The sequence below is a fragment of the Suricata suricatta genome, chromosome 6, assembly GCF_006229205.1.
Source record: "Suricata suricatta isolate VVHF042 chromosome 6, meerkat_22Aug2017_6uvM2_HiC, whole genome shotgun sequence".
In the NCBI taxonomy this organism is placed as follows: domain Eukaryota; kingdom Metazoa; phylum Chordata; class Mammalia; order Carnivora; family Herpestidae; genus Suricata; species Suricata suricatta.
The window spans coordinates 27,748,608-27,765,934 of NC_043705.1; the positions used below are offsets into that span (position 1 = coordinate 27,748,608).

Here is a 17,327-nt window from a genome sequence, read left to right on the forward strand (position 1 = left end):
GAACCCACTGCGGCTCAGCGTTCACCACACTTCGGGAGAATGAGTGAGAAGGGACCTGAGTGTCATTTCATGCCAACGGGCTGAGCATCTACCATGAGATCTCATGGGTGCTGCCATAAGATCAACAGAGGGAAAAAAACCTGTGTGCCAGCCAGTGCCTGCCACAGAGGATGCCCTCACCGAAAGAAGCCTGCACCTGTCGTCACCAATACCACCTCCACTGTTCAGAACGTGCAGCAATCCCGCCTGCTCGGGTGGAGGCAGAAAAGACCTCAGGAAGAAAACGTCAACTGTGATGTGAAAGCTGGGCTACTGGGGCCAGACGGAGGGCAGGTTTTCTGGAAGAGGCCCTCAGACTTGCTTTGGAAGGTGACAGTTAGTATTTATAGATGGCTTTTCTATGTCCCAGATACTAGTTTAAAAATTTACTAAGTAATCACTAATTTAATCATCACAACTCTTGGAGGTGGGTTCCCATTTTGTACATAGGGAAACTAGAGCACCAAGAGGCTTCAGAACTAGTTCAAGGTCACATGGCTAACAAGCTAAACCAGGATTTGAACTCCACTGAACAAGCTCTCAACCAAGACCACTGATGTGTCAACCCTTCCTCCATCCTCCCAGGCAGAGCCTTGCCCTGCCCATGTCTCTGCCACACCCCTCACCTTGCTGACCTATGAAACCTTCTATGTTTACATCTCTGTCTTCGCCAGGACCAAGAAACAACCTGGGCGCAGGAGCAGTGTCTGGCATGGTCTGGTATACATTAGAGTGTCTGATGACTAGAAAAGCTACCTTCTCTGGAAGAAGGCCTCAAGATTGGCCGCAGCAAACTGTGTGGCCTCTCCAACTCTGTGCACTTGGAGGTCTGGGACAGGAATCAGTAAATGGAGCTCAACACTTGCAGAGTCAGGACATAAAGTAGACCCTGCTGGGCACGCAGCCCTCAGGGGCATCATCTCCCTTGTTTTCCTGTCACCTACAGGACCAATGGCTTTGTCACATCAGTCACAGGGACCTTGTCAAACACGTCAGTCTTTCCCCTCACCGGCACACACCACCGGCTCTTATCACGTAGGCATTTACATGTCTTGCATAGTTTCTTCTTGCCACACAGTGAACCTTAACCATCTCTCTGGCGCAAGCAGACTTTCTCTGAAAAGCCACCAGGTCTGCAGGCCCCACAGGCCACCCCACGAGACCTGCCCACTGCCATCCCAGCCAGCCTCTCAGTTACCCTGCTGGCTGTTGCTCAATCTCCCAAGACCTGCGCTTCTCCAAGAAGGGCAGACGGGCAATGCCAACAAATGACAACTGGGCTCTGAACCCAAAGGGATGTTACAATCAAGGACACATGTCGAGTACAGAGAATTCGCCAGGAAAGAAGAATCCAAAGTGACTGAGTGTTCAGGGTAACTAGCATCTTTTTATCTTTCAATGTTTCACTGGTAGACTCTCTGGCAAGTGTCAACTCTGGTTTTTTACATTACTCAGCCCAGATGAGGGTACAAGTGGTGGTGGAGAACAGCATCAAAAAAGAGGAACATGGAAACTCACTGCGTCAAATTGGAAGAACGCGCCAAACTCAAGACATACTATACAGGTCTGGCCACCTTTTTCTCTTTTTCTTTTAGTTTCTAAACAGCTGTATGGAGGTACAGTTGGCATACAAGAAACTATACATATTCAAGGGGTCCAAATTTGATGAGCTTTGATAAATACACATACTACACACTCATGAAAACACCACTATAATCAGGATAATTACCACATCCATCATCCCCATAAGGTTCTCCTGCCCCCGTGGAATCCTTCCTTCCTAGTCCTCTCCCCTCCTTCCCCACCGGAAACCATGGATCTGTCTATCATTAGAGATGAGCTTGTATTTTCTGAAGTTTTATATTAATGTCATTGAATAGTACACACGAATTTTGGTCTGGCTGTCACTCAGCCTAATTATTGTAATATTCATTTGTGTGGTTACATGTACCAGCAGTCTATTCCTTTTTATTTCTGGAGAGTGTTCCATCGTAGAGAGGTACCCCATTTGTTCATCTATTCACTTGATGGATATTCGGGTTACTCGTGGTTTCTGGCTGTTACAAATAAAGTCGCTGTGTGCACTTCTGAACAGGTATTTCTGCACATATGTACTTCCATTCTCTTAGACGGAGACCTATAATCAGAATGGCTAGATCATATCGTACTTTAAGAAACTTCCCAACTGTTTTCCAGAATGGCTACACCATTTTACATTCCCACCAGCAACACGGAGAGTACTGGTTCCTCCACATCTTTGCCAGCACTTGGACTGCTCAGTCTTTGTAAAAAATGTTATTTATTTATTTTTTTGAGAGGGGAGGGGCAGAGAGAGAGGGAGAGAGAGAACCCCAGGCAGGCTCTGCCCTGTCAGTGCAAAGCCCAATGCAGGGCTCCATCTCAAGAACTGTGCGATCATGACCTCAGCTGAAACCAAGAATAGGACGCCTAGCTGATTGAGCCACCATAGTGCACCTGGTCAGTCTTTTATTTTATTTTACTTTTAAATTTTTATTTAATTTTGAGAGAGAGCAACAGAGCAGGAGTGGGGGAGGAGCAGAGAAAGAGACACAGAATCCAAAGCAGGCTCCAGGCTCTGGCTGTCAGCACAGAGCCCAATGCGGGACTCAAACCCATGGACCGTGAGATCTTGACCTGAGCCAAAGCCAGACGCTTAACCAACTGAGCCACCTGGGCGCCCACCTGGCCAGTCTTTTTTATATGAGACACGTTGGTGCCATGGTATCTCATTCTGGTTGTAATTTTCATTTCCTCCACAACAATAATATGCAGCATCTTTCAAGCACTTATTTACCATCTACATATCATCTCTGATGAAATGCCTGCTCATATCTCTTGCCCATTTTTATGGGTGTCTATTTTTTCTTAAACGTAGAGACCTCTTTATATACGCTGGATGCAAGTCCTGTACGATTTACATGATTTTCAAGGGTTTCGTACTAGGCTGTGGCTGCATTTTTCATTCTCTTAACAGTGACTTCTGAAGGCAGAAGTGAAAAATATTTATCCATTTAACATTTTATGCCAACATGCTTCTGGTGCTGTATCTAAGAAATATTTGCCCAACGCAAGGCACAAAAAATATTCTATTTTTATCTAGAAATTTTATAGTTTTATTTTATATTATTTTTTAATTTTTATGTGTTTTATTTATTTTTGAGAGACAGAGAGAGACAGTGCGAGCAGGGGAGGGTCAGAGAGAGAGGGAGACACAGAATCGGAAGTGGGCTCCAGGCTCTGAGCTGTCAGCACAGAGCCCGATGCGGGGCTCGAACCCACGAACCGTGAGATCATGACCTGAGCCGAAGCCAGACACTTAACTGACTGAGCCACCCAGGTGCCCTGAAATTTTATAGTTTTAAATTTTGTATTTAAGCCTGTGACATATATATTTTTAAAGTTTCACAAATACATCTCCTTGGCTTTCCCTAAACCTATTCTGCAAACATAAGTTCCTTTCTTCCACTGATATTCACTTTATGTGTTCCACATTGATGATAAGGTTAACAGGAGATATTTTATTCCCACAAAGAATGTACTTTTTTTAGGGGGGTGCTAAATTATCATAAAGCAAGCCCTCTAACCTCTTCACTGAATACCTCTTTTAAAATGTGGGTTATCCTTACTCAACTACAGTGCTACTACTATTCTAGCTCATTCCCACTTTGTTATCAATTTTCCTGCGAGTCCCCAAAGCACCTTTCTCTTTTACATTTCTCCTGACTTGTTTCCCTTTGGGTGCAATCAGTATTCACAAAACATTTGGAAGCTATGTGTCCCACTCTGCATTTTTCCATGGGAAACTGGGTCCCTGAAAACCTCATATTCCCAATTTGTATGTTTTTGTCTGTGGGGCCTCCTTTCCCTCCTGCACATTCTGTAAATGGAACGTAGCATCGTAAGCTTGACTAGATTTAAGTATAGCTGTGTGCCCCCCACCACAGGACACCAAAAGACAAGCAATGCCAGTTGCCCATTTCAGGGATTCTATGATTCATCTAATGGCTCAGGAGTTATTAGCTGAAGGTTCAACAGCTCCTGGATGGCTCAGTCAGTTAAGTGTCTGATTCTTGATTTCGGATCAGGCCATGTCTCAGGGTTCATGACAGCACAGAGCCTGCTTGGGATTCTGTCTCTCTTCTCTATCTCCCCTTCCCTCTCTCTCTTTCAATTAATAAATAAACATTTTATTTAAAAAGAGCCTAAAGTTCATTATCAACCTTTCATCTAAGGGTTTCATCCATGCTGATCATTGCCCACATCAGCTGTATCATTAGGGGCTAAATGGTGATTTCCTTGTTCTGTTAGTGCTTCTGCCTTTATTAGCTATACCTTCTCTGCCAAGAATTTCCTCCCATTGAACAGAGATTTTGGGGTACCTTGATATATGATTTGTACAGAAATTATGTGTTTAATTACTTGTTTTTAATTGTAAAATTTAGAATAAGGAGCTGGAGTCCTGGTTTCTTTCTCATGGTAAAGGAGTTTTCATAAGTTCTTGTCATTAAAATGTACTTTTAATGATTATCTTTCCCCCTTTCAGAGCCAGTGTTTTTGAATTGCAAGTAACTCATTGCTTACATTTTAAATTGTCATTTTAAAAAATTTAAATATTTTGAATACTTGTACTGATTTTACATGAAAATCCAAACTTCAAGTTCTCAGGGGTTGAATTCTACTATTTATTGTCTGAGCTCCCTCTTGCTCATGGTGGTTTGCTTCTCGCTATGTTTTAAAGAATTATGAGTCATGTCTGGCAGGGTTTTGAGGGAATCCTGTGAAGCCTGAGCTGATGGCTCAGCCATCCAGAGAGGATGTACATCTGTGGGAATGTCGGTGCATTCCCACACAGGACTACTTGAAGTCAAGTAATCAGCTTCAGATTTTCCGTACCATACAAGACTACCAACAGGAACCACATACTCAGGTCGCCATTCACAGCATCTGCCACCGGACAGCTCAACAGCCACTCTCGGTTCTGACTGATTTGTGCCTGTGTCTTATACTAGTCATTAAATGTTTGCTGCACCACCCGTGCTCCGTAGGAATGAATACAGGCTCTTTCCTAAAAAGTTTTACAGGTGATCTTTTCTTTCCCAAATTAGAATCCAGACTGAAATTGACAAGTGTTCTCTTAGAAGAACAAAATTACCAACAGGCAGATTTTTCTTTTAATCCCAGATAACTCACTGAAGGTTTTGGATTTATGTGTGGGGTGTCATCTCCACATAAAGGCATAAAGCATTGTCTCTAGTCTTCATGTAAGCGGTTACCCCTAAAATCTCTTGGTCAGATGGCTACCTTCTGCCTCCCCTGGCCCAGGGCACCCAAGGCACTAGTTTTCCTTCTCCCCACCTACCAACCAGGGATTTCCCTTACATCTTGCAAACTCAGCTATTCAAAAAGGGTATTATATTAAGGGGTTCTGTGCCACAGTTCCCAGACCCTCTAGCTCATCATGTGGTGAGACAAACACTCAACTATGAACAGTTCCAAGGTGGTGCAATAAATGTGCCAGCAGAAGTATTCGGCCTGGGGCTGTGCGGGCTCAGAGGAAAGACACGACCTCGCTTAGCAGGAAGGGCTCACAGACACTTCACTGAGATGCTTAGGTAAAGGAAATATCAGGAGGATGGAAATATCAGTGGAAATATCAGGAGGATGGTTATTCTTTTTTGACAGAGGTGGATGTAGATAAGAGAGACCCAATTCTTCTACCCTGTCATGTACATTAAAAGGCCAAAACAAACAAACAAACAAAGGGATGCTTCCTTTCTGCTCCACCTCTGTCTTGCTTTGTTTGATACCAGGGAATTGCATTATATGTGGATGTGCTCTCAAGAGGGGCCAGGGTGCTGGTCTAGAGATCTTCCAGGAGGAAATACGGAGCATGAGGGACATAGCACAGCTTGCTCAGTACCATCTTAGTAGCGTCCCACCGATGCTGATACACGGTAACACCCTCTGATCTCTCCCCTAGGAGAGGAGAAAGCAGAGAAAACCTTATATTGTGCTCCGTCTGATCGCTCCGCTCAGGGTCCCCATGTTCCCATCATACCCGGTCTCTCATCTGGACGCCGCTGCACAGGCCGCCTTTGGGGAGGTGCGGATTTCAAAGCGGTCCTCAGTATCTTTAGATAAGAACTTGGGAAAGGCGCTCTTTTGGACACAGGTTTTGCCTGAGGCTGAGGTCTGCTGTTCTGAGCACGGGACTGGACAGAGTCCAGCATCTCAGGAAAACCACCGATGAGAGGATGAGGCATTTCTGTTCCATGCAGTCACATGCAAACACGCAAAACTGTCCCACTGGCTTCACAAAGGGGAAAGCCCAACAACGTGCTTCGGTAAAAGCAAGAGCAGCGTTAAAGCCATTTCTCTTGACGTCAGTTATGGCATCGAGCCATGGTCAACTCTACCCCCCTCATTCCCTCAGGACATCCAGGGTCCAGCCCAAGGCTTAGATACCAAGGTTCTATGAGCATTTCCCAAACCTGGGGCTCGAACGTTCTCTTGGAAAAGGTTGTGGAGAAGTCCGATTGTCCTCACTGGGGCAGCATTCCACGAGGAATAGTTTCTTTGTTTCTTTTAAAGAACAAGAAAAGCCCTACGATCATGAACTGAATTCAAGTTGTTCTGTAATGATTTAATTAGATTTAGAGACCTGTGCCAGTTCATCCTGGCCAGGGACATTTCTGTCTTGTAAAGTAAGGGCTGGCAGAGATCTCATGTACTTTGCAATTTTACCTAATCCTTAATTTATTACATCTCCTGACGGGGTGAGGATGAAGATTATTGTGTTCAGGTAATTGCTTTATCAAATGGTTTAATTGTGCATTCAACAGAACTGACAACAAGAAGGGTATTCTTCCTAATGTGTTTTTAACAAAAGCACTAACTAATTACATGGCATCCTATTCAGGGCATTTGAGAAGAAGAAATGAATACCTATTCTTCCAATCTTGGTTAAATGCATGTTTGCATATAGAACATAGAAATAAGTAGTGAAATAATTCGCTGAATTGCTTCCTTCTGCTGTAACTTCATAACTAATCTGCATGTTAAAGTAGTCTGTGTAAATTCTGTGGATGCATTTTCACCATGGACGCTGTTTGAACATCTGTGCTTCCTGAAAATGTCACAATAACCATTTTGCCCGAAAGGTTATCCTCAGGAGCCAAAAAGCCAGTGTTATTTTGGCATGTTCCAAGAAGAAATAAATGCTTAATATAACTGAGGACAGATGTGCCACATGATCAGAGAAGCAAGTATTAAAACATTAGGCCAAATGGTTGAAAAGAATTCTGAATTAAAATAATGCTGAATCAACTCTATTTTCGATGAACTTTCTGTTTAACCAGATAACTGACATTCTGGTATAGACTTGGCTTCTGTGCCCGTCTGTGCCTGTCATTCATACAAACGCAGAATGCTTTAGTATATACTTACAGACTCAAGCTAGTGGCATTTAGCTGAAGCCTTTAGTGAAGTGACTGTATTTGACATTTTAAGAGGTGATTATGTAGTACACTGCTTTTAAAATTTTACTCGGTCCAGTAAAACTCTTGCCCTCCCTCCCTTCTGGTAAAAAATACTACCCTTAACTATAGTCAATTGGAGGGAGGAAGAGGATCATGTGGCATGGTATTTGATTAAGGGACAGACATAGGATTCAGAGCCAGGTGGGATCCGTCCCTGGAGTTGAAACATAGACACTGGTAAATTTCTCTTGAGCTTCTAGGCTGGGAGGAAATGAATCTGATGCTGTCAAATTCCCTATCTTCTGCCAAGGGGAGAAAGCCTCTTTGCAGAACGAAGCCAAGCAGACACAGACAAAGAGAGGCAGAAGGAAATGTAGTGTTGACAGCACAGCACTTCCTCTCCTTTCTCTGAGCTCTGCCTACCCCGGTGTAGGTCCTCGCCTTATGTGGCAGTAAATCCGCATTTTGGGAGTAAGCAAAGTTTGAGTTACGTTTCTGTCGCTTGAAATCAAAAGCATCGTGATGATACAGCTGGTATCTTACATTACTTTTCAGATGACTCGGCACTTAGCAAAGTAAAGACTGACTTGACAGGTAGACCCATATTCTAGTATCTGCCCTCCTGCTTAGGAGCTGTGTTGCCCTTGGAAAAGTTGCAGTGCTTCAATGTACTTGTCTTTAATTTAGGACTAATACAAGTACTACCTCTTAGGTTTGTGGGAGGAAGTAGAGGGACTGGTAGAGGAAATAAAATATGATGGCACTTAGCACAAGGTCATAGTACCACTTACTATGTGTTAATTACTAAGCAAGTGATTAACTGCTATTGTTTAGATATTATTCTTATCATTACTGTGATTTCAAATAGTACTACAACAGAACTGACAGGTAACCCCAAAATCCACTCTAACCTTTCTTTAATTGTGCAACTCTCAAATTTTAGCTAGAAACACAGCTGTCCACAATAAAATCTACATTTCCCAGACCCCTTTGCGGTCTCATGGACCCTTGTGATTAATCTGTGTCTAATAGGATGTGAGCAGAAGTGACACTGGTGTCTTCTGGATTGTGCCTCCTTCCTTTTCTCCTTCCTTCTGGCTGGGCACAGCAGCCACCGTGAACCTAGATACCAAAGCTCAACAATTCCATTGGCTGAGAAAGACAGAACAATGAGCTGAAAGGATTCTAGTCAGTGACCAGCCCTGGGCTGCTTACCTTTGGAATGTGTGTCTGAGAGAGAAGTAAAACTTCATCTTATTTAAGCCTCTGTTTCATTTGGGTTTTTGTTAAAGCAGCCCGAACCTATACCCTAACTAACACACAATCAACATTGTACACATTATTTGTACTTGCGCCTTCCAAAACTCTGTGAAGGAGAAAAGGGGAGGATAACAAAACTAGGGCAAGAATTCAATTTAACCCAAGAATCGAGGGGTTTTGCACCCTAAATTTCAGCTCTCAGTCTAAATGATATTTGGCTACTCCTGACTGTGGAAAGGAGGCTGAAAATGAACAAGACCTGAGTAAAAAAGGCAAAGTTGGGTCATCTGCTTTGGGATATGAATTCCCAAATTTCAAAAGGTTTAACATATAAAACAAAACTGCTTAAAGTTGGGTTAGATCCACTGAGTCTACCTTCAAAGTCACGAAGCCCCCTTTGCTGGCTTTTTCTAAGCAATGGAAAATCAAAATAATGGAACCTACCACGTGATCTCCTCACCAGACCACTGGAGTTCACAGGATCCACGGGGGCATTGCTGCTTTCTCTCCCTGCTACCTAGAGCACAGGGGATGGTGTCGGGATTTTTTTACCACTTCGTGACCCTCCACAGGACTGCCAGATGGGTGCATCTAACGGCTCCCCTATTTGATGCTTGTCATCTTATCCTTGGGCCATTGCCACTGCCATTGTGCTCTAGTCCCCTGACCCACAGAACATGCAAATGCAAGCCCTCCACCTTTTGTCTCCCATCCAGTGAGGCTCTGCTTAGCCAGAAGCCATGCCCTCACCAAGGAGCAACTTGCAAGCGAAGACAACTCCCACCTAGTGGGTTCTATGGCCGCAGGGCTGTCCAAAAATATTTCAGAAAATATGGACACTCTCCACTCTGTTGAAAAGGAAAGAAGAGGAGCGATACATAAAAATGTCCCATGCTGGTCATGGGCAACAGGGCCACAAAAACCTGGGGGAGGTTGGGAAGAGACACTAAGTTTAACGCTATCTCGATAAATCTTACAACCTACACCCTGGATTGCTCTCACCCTCAGAACAGTCTGTGCACGAGAAACGCCGGCCAACTGAGACTCTATTTGCCAAAAACTTCAAACGTGACCTTTACTTGGTAGCAATTGCTGGAAACTATTAAGACGACTCTGAAAATAATATAATCTGCAGCGACAATATGTTGAAAGAAATGCCAACCCTGTAAAGCAAGCTCGCTCTCGTCCTCCCTCGCGTGCGCATGCTCAGAACAGAAGAGAAACATTTTCCTCCGCAGCAGCTCTTAACTCTGCATCTCTCTTCTGCGTCTAGACATAAATGAGCCATTTGCTAATTGTTTAACAGTGATCAAGGAAGCAAACGGTTCTGGAGAGGGGGGTGGCAGCAGAAGGGTGTCTGACTGCTTGTTTTCTAATTACCAACAACCAAGTTCACACGGAGGAAATAGGTGGCTCGCAGGGCCTCACAGTTTCCTTTGGGGAGACTTGTCCTCAAGGTCAGGCCAAGCACCAGTGGCTTCTGGCTGGAAAATGAGCAGTCCTTGCACTGACATCTGAGCTTTGGTCAGATGGGTCCAGACTGAGGACAGTCAACGAAGTCTTGATGAAAGAGGCTTGTCTACCAGAAATAGGACGTGGGGCAGTGGGTCCCTCCTCCCGAGCTGCCAGGGACCTCAGAGCCACTATATATTCCAAAACAGCTCTCCCATCCAGAGGGAGGAAAGCTGAGCTTGCCTGCTTGAATCCCAGGCTGCCAGACTGTGGTCAGCGGTGGCTACCCTCCTCTGCACGAGGGCAAAATTAAAAGTTGGCAGCCAGGATCCCAATAAGCTCTCAGCCTTCCCCATGGATGGCAGGAGAGGAAACAAAGGGGTTCACAGATGAGGGGTTCCCAGCCGGCCGAGGCGGAGTCCGCAGAGCAGCTGGCAGGAGGATTTCTAAGTCTCATCAGGACTAGGATGGTGAAGATGGCCTTTTGCTGAGCTCAGAGCTGAAATGACTTTCTCGTGTCTGAAATGCACATGGCCACCAAGACCAGCTCTGACCCCCTAAATGCCTCTGTCGACTGCTTTCTGCCCATCTTTGCAACCAGTACACACATCTAGGTCTCACCCACACCAGCAGGCTCCTCATGGCTACCCACCTCCAGTCCTGCCCTAACTGATCCTGCTTAGTAGCCAGTGCAAATGAATTCAAAACCAGACCCCTTTAAACAGGATCCCCAGTGCTGTGAGGGCAAAGTCCAGCCCCCTCACCTGGCCTTCGAAGCCCCTGCAGAAATGGCCCCTGATCACTTTGCTAGCCTCATTCCTACAGCTAGTTAACCCCCTGTCCCCAGATCACATGTGACCAGCCATACCAACTGTCACCAGCTCCTTCAAGGGGACATGCTGTCCTTCATCCATCACTTGAAGCCCCTCTCCCTTCTGATGGATGAGCTGTGCTCCATGCCACTTTTGCTCTGGTTGATTCCTTCCAGCCTTAAGATCTCCAAGGAGCCATCACTTCACACAGACCATTCACACCTCGCAAGCGGTGGAGGTGGCCCTGCTCTGTGCAGCACCCAGAATGCCCCTTACCTGAACATCTATTCTGATAAAAGATTACTTTTCAATTTGCCTACCTTTCAGTTCCATGAAAAGTGAGGCTTCGTCTCTTGTGTCCTTTGTCACACCCACAGCAAGTAGGACAACGCATGATACACAGTAAGAAAGAAAATAAATGTTTATGGGGTTTTTGGACTGGTTCAGTTTTCTTGGCCAGGGTAAGAGGACACCAAGGGTAGCAAAATGACTAGGGCGACCCTCACTGCCTTGAACCCAAGTTTAGGGGCAGGGTCTACATCATATTCTCAGACCAGCTGCAGGGCTGGCCTTCAGTTGGTCCATCCCCACCGGCGGTGTTCAGTGCCTTCCCTTGTCCGGATGCAGAGTCTGCCATGCAACACCTTCTATCCTTTCAGCTCAACACTTGGTGCATTTTTGTCCACTTTCTCTTTGATCCCAAAACTCTGAGCGGGTTCCTGATGCCGGGTCACTGGGAGCTCTGCCACAGACAGGGGCTCCTACGCACCTGCCTCCAGTTCCAGGATCCTCAGACCGTTCTGGTAGAAGCAGGAGGAGAGTTTGTGTGACATCACCTAAAGACGAATACCCAGCATCCAGAACAGAGCTGATGTACAGGCTCCTTCCTCCTCCTGCTCCTGACAGTGCGCCCCAGAGCCCTCAGATCCATCCAGAAAAGAGCAAATGCCTCCCCCTGGAGGACTGTGATCATTTCTTATGGGGCGTGGGCTTCCCTGATGATGATGGGGCCAAAGGCTACAAGAGGTTTTGCTGACACTCATTTTCATGAATTTGACTTATAATAATCCCTCCTATGAATCATGCTTCATGGTCTCATCAAGCCTTGTTTTCTGAACCCAATGACCACCCCTCCCCCCAAAGGTGGTAACTCCGGGGGATGGAGTTCATTAATAGTTAACTCATTCACTCTTATTAACTGGCCATCTACTCATGGTCCCTCAACAGCTTTGTCTATGAGACTAAAAGGTCCTCTTAAACCTCCATGAAAAGGTGGTCATGAATTTGGGGGCAATAATTAAAACACTTGTAGTAGAAACTACCAGACTGAAATATCCCCCTTGGAAGGATGACTTACTGAGTGGGTTTTAAAAGTGTCCTTGGGTTCAGAGATCCTAGAACAGTCAACACAGAGCTACTGACTAATGACTATGTGATTTGTTTCTTTAGGGAAAAGAAAATGCCACTTCTTTAGAAGTTCATATAAGGTAGAAAAGTAGGAGACTAATGTTAAAGACCAATACCCATACCATTTTCTATTCCAGTGTTACCTCTCCCTGACTCTCTCCCTTTTTAAATTTCAAATAGAAGTGGGTGATTATAGGAGCACCCGGGTGGCTCAGTTAGTTAAGCATCCGACTCTTGGTTTTGGCTCAGGTCATGATCTCACGGGTCATGGGTTCGAATGCCACATCAGGCTAATAGTGTGGAGCCTGCTTGGGATTCTCCCTCTCTTCCTCTCTCTACCCCTCTCCCGCTCATACTCTCTCTCTCTCAAAATAAAGAAGTAAACTTAAATTTAAAAAAAGCAGAAGTGGGTTGTTATAGGTATTAAGGCAGGAAACCTTGGGTGTCAAAATCCACCACTGTCTTTGGCTTTGTGGGTCTCAGTATACCACATATGGAGAATGGGGAGAACGATACTATGGTTCCTAATAAGAACGATTTAGGTCGCTTTGTTTGCTTCAGGAAAAAGACAGCTGAGCAGGTCTGGGAACCTGAGGACTGTGTTTCAGCTGGCGCTGGAATTCCAGGACAAAGGAGCAAGAGCAGGCTGAGACCAGGGAAAGCTCTGAGGGCCCAGCAGTATCTGGAAGTCACTCTCTTTTGAAGAATCAGGAGTCATTGCAAAGGACTCGTCCAAATCCTGTCCTGCCTCTTAGACAAGCTATTCGTCAGTACCAGTGGACAGGCAACCCTCCCCCACAAAAATCCAACTTTCCTGCCCAGACGGCAGGGGGTCTGAGACCAGCGAGCATTTCCAGAGACATTCCCCGGGTAAATGACAGCATTTCAAGCCATGGCTGACAGGTTACTACTGCTCCTTGCAGCTCGGGGGTCACGGCGAGCTGGCATTTGAAGACAGAGGTGAGCGGGCAGGTTTTTGCTGGAGTTTGATGTGCAACATGCCACTTGCCCCAACAGCCCTGATCTTCCACTGACATTTCCTGGCCCGTCTCCAATCTCAGGCTTGAGGATCAGAGAGTTTACTCCAGAGCTGGAGGGAATCATTTGAACGACACAAACTAGATCTTCACAAAGACAGAATCATTGCAAGGAGCCTCAGACTCTGTGCCAGAGCCCCGGGCTGGGTGTTTAGCTAAGTAGCTCGGCCCAGGGTGGGGACAGCTTATTTTTCTAAATCACTAAGCCTCTGAAATCCATTCACTCAAATCCCAGGGGCTTACAAAGACCAGGTTGCTGCTATTCCTTCTCAGCCAGAGTCCTTGGAGGCTCCCCTCTCGTCCATGACACTGACTGAGCACCCAGGATACACTGCGTTCTGTGCCTGGTGAAGGTGCTGACGGGCCGTATTTCCATGTCTAGGGCCTGACATTCTCAAGGCGGACACAGAGAAGAAGGCGGTTACGGTAACCAGTGTACCCTAGCCAGGCATAGCCCGACCACCTGCTTGCTCACCCTCCAGCTTTGGCTACAGATCTCCTCTTAGACTGGTTTCCCACCCTCCCGCCCCCTCTCCCCTCACTGTGACAGCCACACAGGTGTCTTTTTCTTCTTTAAACATACCAGCCTGCCTCGGAGCCTTGGCCCAGGCTATTTTCTCCATTTAGAACATTCTATGCTCCACTTTCCATTTAATGGACACCTCCACAGGAAGGCCTTCCGTCACCACCCCTTAGACAGCAAGTCTCCCCCTCCCTTCCTCCCTCTCTCTCTCTCTCTGTCTCTCAGCACCACTGTAACACTTAGCAAAATGTGAAATTACATATTTATTTGTTTGGTTATTTATTTCTGTCTCCTCTACCAGACTGTAAGCTCCAAGTGAGCTGGATTGTGACAGTCCTGTTCCCTGCCGCCATGTCCTGCACGGGGCTTAGCACAACTTCAAGTTGTGCTAATATAGGTGGTGAACAACTTCATGAATGAGCTTTTCCTTAAGAAGTGACTACGGAGGAGGAAGGCAGGAATCTCTGGAATGCTGTGTTAGTACCGAGAACGGGTCTGGGTTTATTTGAGTGGCAAGAGGAACGCCATCCAAGCATTTTAAGAGGGCAATATATACAAACAGACCTTTATTACAGAACCATCCCCACCTCTTCGGTTGTGCAGAAATGGACCCTGGAGGCAGGGGAAGAGCAGACAGGAGGTACAAAGATGTAAAGACCTCCCCACCTAGTGTGTGGGCCGCTGACCAGCAGCACGGACACTCCTCGGGGGCTTGTTAGACACGCAGATCTCCGGCCCCACACAGACTGCTGTATCACTGCTGTCCCACAACCGGCTCCAGACAAATGCTCACATGCCTAGAAGCTGGACTCTGGGTGAACCACAGGGCTGGTCTGATCTGCCTCTGGGGACTGATCTGATTCATCAGTGCCCTGCCACCCAAATCACAACTCCAGACGCGTGCAGCGCAGGGGCCGGAAGCAAGCCCTGTGACTACAAACCATCTCAAACTGATCCCATCAGAGGTCACGGATGGTAGTGGAAGGGGAAAGGATGGATATGCTGAGCAAGTGGGCTCTTTAACCAGGATATACTGACTGTGACTCTGGGCAGAAAAGCTATAATTCCCAGGGCAGGTCTGAGGTTGGGGACCTAAGGATTCTTGGCCCTGGCTATGAAGATGAGTGAATTATTATTATTTCCACTGTAAGTTTCCTAAGCACCTGGCACAGCGTTTGGCATGTAAAGAGGCTCAAATGACACTTGTTGATAGAAGAAACAAATTGTCGAATAATAATGGTGATATCAAGGCCCTAAGGCAGATTACATGGATGTGCAAATAAGCTAGACGTACTTCCGGGCTTCCTGTTTTGTTACACATTTCCCCTTTAGTTAGAAAAATGTGAAAATCTAAAAGAATAAAACTCTGCTTTCAGGGAGCAAAAATAAATGATCTGTGCAACAGAGAATCGGTGGGAATGCGTGGCGCACTCTCGCAATAACCCAAATATGCCTCTGGGGACAGCAGGCAGCAAGGGCCCGCCCAGGGGCGTGGGATCTCCAGGGTGTAGACGTTAGGACAGTGAGGAGACCACAGGAGTAGAAGCTGTCAGCTGTGTATGCAGAGAGGAGGGACTGAGAGGGTATCCAGCAGAGGGACCCAAAGTCAAGAACCTGAGGCTGGTGTGGCCACAAGTGCCCAGGGTGGTGCTGACAGCCACTCTCTTTAGCCCCAGAATCCATCCGCAAGTGAGCCTCACACAGACAACAGGAGGAGAGAAGAAAGGGCTGCAGCTCCAGCTGGAGGAGACGGGCAGACACGAGTTCCAACAAACTCCCAGAGACACCCATCGGCAGAGTTCTATGACTCACATCTTTGCAACGGCCTGCTACTTGACCTTCTCCAGGAAGCCTGCCTAGATTGCCTTCAGGATCATATGTCATTCTCACAACAATCCTTCCCCCATAGCTCTTGACCACTGCAGTTACATGGGAGGTGGGTAACATTTTTATCTGGTCTCTTTGGCTCAAGAGCCTATTGAAGTGGCAGCTTCTTGAGGGCAAGGCCCAAAGGCCACCAAAAGTAGGGATGCACAGGCCCTAGTTTTGGCACAGAGACTTGTCAGAACAGGAACCCATGGGATATTCTTGATGGCTGAAAAGACAACAGAGATGACTGACCTTGGAAGTGTAGGTGTGGCCATCGGAGCCGCAGACCATGGCTGACTGTGCCGCGGGGCAGGGCTTGCACTTCACCAGATTCGAAGGTCCAACCCAGTGTTTGTGGGCCACGTTTCCCTTCTTTTGCCTAAGGATGGAAAAAGAGGGGATAAGTTCACTGAAGCTCTGGCTCCCATGGGTCTCGCCTGCAAGGTACCCGGACAAAGGCCGAATAAATAAACAAAAGTGCTGGTTAAGTAGCCTGGCACATCCTGGAGGCTTTCCCGGGTGTTCCTGTGTGAACCAATGGGAGGCGGGGGCAAGAGATTCTGTTCCGAAAGCCCAGGTCCAACCCGCCAGACAGACAAGGACAACCATGTGGCCATTAAAAATAACAGGAAACATGACTTGGTGACATGAAAAGGCACTCACAATACAATGAAAGAAACAATGAGTGAGAAGTCCCATCTGCTCAACTGAGACCCCAGTACAGGATGTGGCACTTCGTGGGCACCCCAGAAAGAGGACCCCAGAGCTCACACTCCTCCGGAGCTGACGGACAGCCTTCCCAGTGGGCTGACGTGCACACAAGTCAAAGAGCGGTTTAGATAGAAATGCATCTCCAAACACAACCAAATGACTTTATCATAGCTGTGGAAAACGATCTCTGGATACATTTTAAAGCAATTCTGGTCCAGCTTCCAATTTGCTATTCTACAGAGGCTCTGATGTGATGTCACTTTCAACTGCTAAAATAATCAGAATTCTACTCTCCCATTCCGGCTCCAGTTTCCCCCATCCTAACCTGTGTCATAATGATAAATGGTGCTATTAGGAAGGCGTATGTGGAACCCCACCCCTGAATCATAAACCACTAAAAGAAAGGCCTGCAGTGACTGCCTCCCTCTCCCTGTGGCCCCTGCTGTCCGAGCAAACCGTGGGAGTGGCTCTCACGCCTCTGTGGCGAGGTCTAGGGGGAGGATGAGTGACTATGGATGGACCATCCCTCAGGTGGTGATGGTGTCCTCCAAGTGCTTTGCCCTTCCAAGCCTTGACTGGTGGCTAACATCTGGGCCCTGGGGTCAGAAAACCTAAATGCAAATCTCAGCTGTCACTTACTCACTGTGTGATCTTGACGGGACATTTACTCCTGGAATTGTAAGTAACTCTCAGTTTCTCCATCGATACAATGGGGTAA

The 17,327-nt window shown here is 46.5% G+C and overlaps 1 protein-coding gene across 2 annotated transcripts in view; it reads right to left on the minus strand.

Moving 5' to 3' along the window:
- The window catches only part of SPOCK1 (SPARC (osteonectin), cwcv and kazal like domains proteoglycan 1), a 500,742-nt gene that overhangs the window by 113,603 nt on the left and 369,812 nt on the right, over positions 1–17,327 (minus strand). For both annotated transcript variants that reach the window (XM_029941962.1, XM_029941961.1), the window contains one exon: positions 16,151–16,277. In XM_029941962.1, the coding sequence (XP_029797822.1) occupies positions 16,151–16,277 (127 nt within the window). The remainder of the gene's footprint in view (positions 1–16,150; positions 16,278–17,327) is intronic.